General features: G+C 43.3%; 1 protein-coding gene across 1 annotated transcript; it reads left to right on the top strand.

The window, feature by feature from the left end:
* The first annotated feature begins 2,871 nt into the window (after positions 1-2,871).
* LOC114362762 (vegetative cell wall protein gp1) lies at positions 2,872-5,432 on the top strand. The gene is made up of 3 exons (XM_028318289.1): positions 2,872-2,902; positions 3,631-3,813; positions 4,591-5,432. The coding sequence occupies exons 1-3, from the start codon at positions 2,872-2,874 to the stop codon at positions 5,430-5,432; spliced, it is 1,056 nt and encodes a 351-aa protein (XP_028174090.1).
* The last annotated feature ends 799 nt before the right edge of the window (positions 5,433-6,231 follow it).

Below are 6,231 nucleotides of genomic sequence, written 5' to 3'. Positions count from 1 at the left end.
GCTACGTTACGTGCTACATGGCAGGTGAGTACCCTGCCTAATGTGCTTTGGACTGTACAAATTAATAAAACAATAAAATATATTAAAAACCAATTTATTCCCCCATGTAATTACCCCAACCAACAAAAAGAATTTTATTGTAATTCAAAAAACCAATCTCCCCTCCTTTGAAAATTTTATAATAATTCAAAAAATCAGCGCCTAATCCCCCTTTTTAGTAAGGGCAAGGACAAATGGGGCACGGTGGAGGGCAGGGGCAAATGGGACAAGGTGGGGGGCACGGTTCAGGGCAGGGGCAGGGGCACGGACAGGGAGGAGGAGGGCAGGGGTTATAGGGGCACGGAAAAGGTGGAGGAGGAGGACAGGGGTTATAGGGGCACGGACAAGGTGGCGGGCATGGCGAGGGGCACGGACAAGGTATAGTGCAAGGTGTGCAAATGGTGGCGGGACCCGCGCATGGTGGAAGCAGACGGCCGATACAGATCGATGGTGGCTGGATGACAGGACGGCCTATTTCGCCGAAGCAGACCCTGGATCCATCGCAGAGGCTGCTACAGCGCCAAGGAGCGGCAGCTGCGTAGCTGATCAGAGCTGAAAGTTGTGGAAAAATTGGAGGTAACAAAAAATTACGGATCATAATGAAAGCAGGATGAAAATTGGCGGTATTTTGCGCTCTTTACAGCACTTGTACCCCCTTATTAATAAAAGTTATGCCCTAGTTGAACTCTGGCTTAAATTGTCATTTAGTATGGAAATGTCATTTTAATCCAGGGTTCATCCTAGGTGTAACTTTTTATTTTTTAAGGGGGTAGAGTGTTTGCTTAGAAGCACCAGGACAAAAAAAGATTATGAGACCTGTATCTGATGATTTTGGACTTAAAAGTGTAAAAAAACTACTCTGTTTATTGGGATGGATTCATATAAAAACTACTGGACGAATTTTGATATAGGTAACTTTTTTTAAAGAATATTTAAGATGCCTGTGGCTTAATATCAGATAGAAATAGGTAGCACTTATAATGCTACAATAAGTTAGGACTCTTTATTTAAAAAAAACTATTGAAAATAAATGAAAAGTAATATTTACCCAGAACGATCAAAGCCTTCAAACCCACCATATTGTCTGTCGTACACACAAGTCTACTTCGCCGCTTATATACGGAAAAATAAATAACAAAACGTATTTATATACGGTCCATTTGTTTGGAGAAATAACATTTGAAAAACATGGAATGAGATACAGAAAAAATGATTCATTTCTTTCACGTTTTCAGTTTTTAAAATATTAACAACTACTGTGCCCGAGACTTCGTACGCGTGAAAATAGTTTGAATAAGATTTCCCGTTTTTGTAACATTTTTCTTTACTGCTCCGCCCCTATTGGCTGTAGGGTGGTGTTATGTAGCCTAAAGCCTTGCTCGAAGAATGAGCTATTGAACACAAAAATAATTTTTCAAATCGGACCAGTACTTCCTGAGATCTCCTCAGTAACTATAATACCTACGAACTTGAAATTTGGCAGGTGTAGAGACTTCCGCTAAGAACGGATTTTACGAAACTCCTCCCCTAAGGGTGTAAAACAGGGTCCATGCGTATGAACTACGAAGTTGTGGGTGGTCGCTAGTATAACATAGTGATACATTTCTTAAAGAAGTTTTCATACATACAAATGTTTGTATCATACGGGTTTCGACTCCAAAACTCCAGTACGTAAACCAACAAACCGTGCTTTCATAATAACCATTTTTCTTGTATTTTCCGCACCCGAATAAAGAAAACTATATCGTTACATAAAATATATCATTCCTCAAACATTCAATCAGTTGTGTACCGTTTTATCCCCTAGTGATTGGTACAGGTCAGGGTTTCTCAAAGAGTTCTCCATTCGAGGGCAGGGGGTTCGCGACAGGATTTATATAAAAGCGAAAAGTCACTGACTGACTCACTCATCACGAAATCCCAGAAACTGCAAGTGCTAGGTACTCAAATTTTGAATGGGGGTTCCTTTTAGAACGTAGGTGCTCACTAAGAACGGATTTTACGAAACTACATCCCTAAAAGGTTAAAACGGGATCCATGCCCACGCGTATGAAATCGCGGGCGGCCGTTACTTACAAAATTGACTCCATTTGCGACAAAAAACCAAGCATACTCATCACATTAATATTTCTTAATTGAAATTAAAGTCTTATTTTCTTCAATAGTCAATTTTATTATTTTCTTTAGGGGAGGGGCTAATCAGCTAATAAGGGGTTCGCTGTCCCCTGGAAACTTAACAGGGGTTCGTGGAGCCGAAAGTTTGAGAAACGCTGGCACGGGATAAAGAAGAACATCTGTTTCGCAAATTGATGGATTGGGTGCTATTTTTTTGTAATTTCACTAGTATTTGTAAGTAAAACGAAAATAAATGGATTATAGTGATTCTGCGGGCTATGTCAGTCACTATTTGGTTCTCCTGCGGATCTCTTCATTTCTGATTCGTTCACGCAGGAAAACTCCGAGCATAGCACGCTCCATCGCCCTTTGGGTGACCTTGAGCCTTCTTATGAAGCCCATAGTAAGAGACCACGTCTATCTATAAAATAAAAATGCTCGTGCTCATCACAAAATAAGACTTGCCCTCACCGGGATTCGATCCCCCGATTGCAACTGCTGTTCTAAGTTACTCGAACTACCATTCCATAAAATGCTAAATGTTTTTCATTGTTTTAAAAAACTCTAGTGTTTTTCATTTGTATAGATACGCTAAATGATTGCCACTCAAACGAATATTGTTTAGAACTTTTTTTAAACAATATTTCAAAGGTTTTTTGAAATATTTTTGTATAAATACAAGAGACTGGTAGTTTTAATTCACACACGGTTGTCAACATGGGGAGACAGACGGCGTTGGGTGTATTAGGTGATTATTCATCATCGTCATCATCATCATCATCACCATAACCCAGCTCTATGTAGTTCTAAAGCTTGTTACAATATTTTACAAAAATATTAAACTCTACCAATTTTCTTAATTTAAATCAAGATTTTTTAAGGGCTTTGTGCCAATAGCGGTTCAAACGGGACCCCATAACAGGCTCTATGTTATTTAATGTGCCTGTGAGGGCACATAGTAGAATACGTCCACCCTTAAGTTTGCTATGTACTTATGACTTATAAAAAAAAAGCACACTGAAAACCAGCGTCGTGGCCTCCCTCACCGGGGGCCACGGCATATGCTAAGTGGGGTCCCAATGCGATGGGCATCGCTGTGCGACAGGGTTGCACTGCTCAGTTTACTTTCTCTTCCATTGTATGTTTTATGTCACCTATGTCTTATTTGCTTTTTTTTTATTTACCTCTTTTGTCTTTTGTGATGTCCATGGCAATAAATGTTTCTTTTTTTCTTTCAAATCGAAAAGGGATTAACACCGTATCGCCATCCGCGAACTGTCATCGCCTTTCGCGCGCTGTCAACCGCGAGGCGGGGCGTTTACGTTACGGTGCGGATGTGTACGTTGTAGTAATGGAGTATACTGACCGCCTCGAGTTGATTGATACGGTTACGATCCCTTTCCGGGTTGATAAGACTAAGTGTGCTTACGTCCTTAAAGGAATTTTAACTTTGACTTTGATATTCTTTTATTCCAGCTCTAATAGCATCGACGTTGGGTGCGCCTGCGCCTATCTGCCCGTGCCTGAACCCTTGCCCCTGTGCATGCCCCCCACCATGCCCCCCGCCATGCCCCCTACCCTGTCCCTGTCCGTGTCCCCCGCCACCTTGTCCGTGTCCCCCGTCGCCGTGTCCGTGCGATCTGGGATCCGTGACAGCGAGTAAGTATTTTTTATCATCATCATCATGTTCTTCCAAAGCAAGCAAAGAATGACCTTTGTTTGTCACCTGTCATCCGCTTTGCAATGGAGGGAAGTCGAACCTTAATTTTGAACTCCTATGTTCTTCCGATTAATTTCATTGCGGGTCCAATGAGTTTAACTTTCCCCCGGGACAAACTTGACCTTCATTGGTTGGGTTTTTATGGCGGTCAAGCTGTAGACCCTGGCTACACAGGAGTTGCAGCGGTGGGAACGAGAGGAATAGTCCCGTTTAAGCAAAGAATGATTGGATTTTAGAAAAGATATAAAAAACCCCAAGGATTGCAATTAATGGAGGACAAGCACTTGTGTAGAGCTCGTAAATATCGATAGCATTACGATATTCTATTCTCTATGGAATATACTACTACTAGGCCAATGTTCAGCAGAGACGTCCTATGGCTGAAATTATGATTATAAATTTGGCATCCGGCGCACTAGGAGCCAATCCGGTATATGATGAACACTCTTGGCTGTTTTCTAAGAAGAATTGGCCCAATTCACTAGACTTAAAGCTGTATTCGTTCGTTCGTTTCAGCCAAATGACGTCCACTGCTGGACAAAGGCCTCCTCCAAAGCTCTCCATAATGAACGGTCCTGCGCTGCCCGTATCCAGGTTCCTCTCGCGACCTATACCAGATCGTCGGTCCAATAGGAGGCCTGCCCACGCTACGTCTTGGTGTATTATGTTACTTTATTTCAGTTGCAGCTTCTAAACCAAATTTTTCACTATTTCAGCTCCATGCGGTGACGGTCCAATCAGAGTTCTTCTGCAGCGGTCTTCAATCCCGCAGCGACTAATCTCTTCAGGGTTCCGCCAGGTGCCAGTGCCGGGAGGCATCTTCTACATCGCCCCCTCCCCTGACGTAATCATCCAGCCTCCCCCCATCCTGGTCAAGCCCAGACCTTTGGCCCCGATCACGCCACCATCAATCGTTGTGCAACCACCTCCGGTACCTCCTGTAACCCCTCGACCGATCATCGTAAGACCAGCTCCTATTCCCCCCATCACGCCTCCTGGTATAACTGTCAGACCGGCTCCATTACCTCCGATCCAACCACCGTGTATCACAGTAAGACCACCAAGACCAGCTCCGATCCAACCGGCTCCAATAACCATCACACCCCCAGCGTTACCCTCCATTACGCCCCCTCAGATTGTGGTCAGACCCCCTAGCCCTGCTTCCATTCAACCCCCGACTTTAACTGTTACTACTGACTCCTTCATCAGAGGAGGTGGTGGAAACGGCGGAGGCAGCGGTGGTGGTGGTGGTTCCAACTGGGGTGGTGGTTCAAACTGGGGTGGTGGTTCAAACTGGGGTGGTGGTTCAAACTGGGGCGGTAACTGGGGATCGGGTAGTTGGGGACAGAATTGGGGCGTGAACCCTTGTGATCCTTGCAACCCCTGTCCATGCCCATCACCGTGCCCTGAGCCCTGTCCTTGCCCCGAGCCTTGCCCTTGCGACCCCTGTAACCCCTGCAACCCCTGTAACCCCTGTAACCCCTGCAACCCCTGTCCCGAGCCTTGCCCCGAACCTGAACCCTGTCCATGCCCTTGCCCCTGCCCTTGTGCAGGGTAAAAACCTGCATCTCTAAACTAAAACACAAAATCTTTTAAACTTCAAGAATTTAGTCACATTTGTTTAGTCTTTAATGGGTTTAACTTCCCCCCGGGACAAACTTGACCTTCAATAGTTGGATTGAGCGGTCAAGCTGTAGATCCTGGCTACACAGGAGTTGCAGCAGTGGGAAGGAGAAGTGGGAATAGTCCCGTGACACGTTCTTGTTTCTTCTGACCACTGCATGATTACATATGGACAAGTTTGAGCCTTAAATGAAAACTTCTGGAAGACATCATCCCTTGTAAAAAAGCATTAATGGTAAATTGTATGTCTTCTTCTCAATTTTGCCACTGATTAATCAGTAATTGTTAGATAATCTTCCTGAAAAGTTGAGAATAGCTATTGAAACAATTTAGTGACTGTTTGGTTAGTTTTTGGAGCTGAAAATGAGATATTTCAGATCTGAGTGCAGTTTTTACAGAGCTTTTTCAGATGAGCGTTTTTAGCGCGATTTACGCTCGTGGCATACGAACTTACGCTACATTTCACGCTTTAATAAGCCAAATGCGCGTGCTCGTACGAGCGTTAAAAAACGCTTGTTTGGGAGCTGAAAATTAGCTCTAAAATCAATAAGTACTAATATTTTAGAAAATAGAGTTGGTAATTCTTGAAGTTTAAAAGGTTTTTAACTGTATTTTAGTGATTTCAAACTACTATTTAAATCAAAAGATCTCCTTATGTACTACTGACGACTAAGGCTTGTATACGGACTGAATATATAAATATTGTAAATAAAAACCCCGTAACTTATTTTTAA

The sequence above is a fragment of the Ostrinia furnacalis genome, unplaced genomic scaffold (assembly GCF_004193835.3).
Source record: "Ostrinia furnacalis isolate ACB-3 unplaced genomic scaffold, ASM419383v2 OfSCF6717, whole genome shotgun sequence".
Taxonomy (NCBI): domain Eukaryota; kingdom Metazoa; phylum Arthropoda; class Insecta; order Lepidoptera; family Crambidae; genus Ostrinia; species Ostrinia furnacalis.
Note: the sequence above shows the minus strand (reverse complement) of the source record. Positions and strands in the feature narration are given on the sequence as shown.

Bases quoted from the DNA above. Each gene is read 5' to 3' on its own strand.
- LOC114362762 (XM_028318289.1), top strand. From the start codon at position 2,872: ATGGGGAGACAGACGGCGTTGGGTGTATTAG. The intron at 2,903-3,630 runs GTGATTATTCAT...CTTTTATTCCAG, and splicing joins GACGGCGTTGGGTGTATTAG to CTCTAATAGCATCGACGTTG. The intron at 3,814-4,590 runs GTAAGTATTTTT...TCACTATTTCAG, and splicing joins TCTGGGATCCGTGACAGCGA to CTCCATGCGGTGACGGTCCA.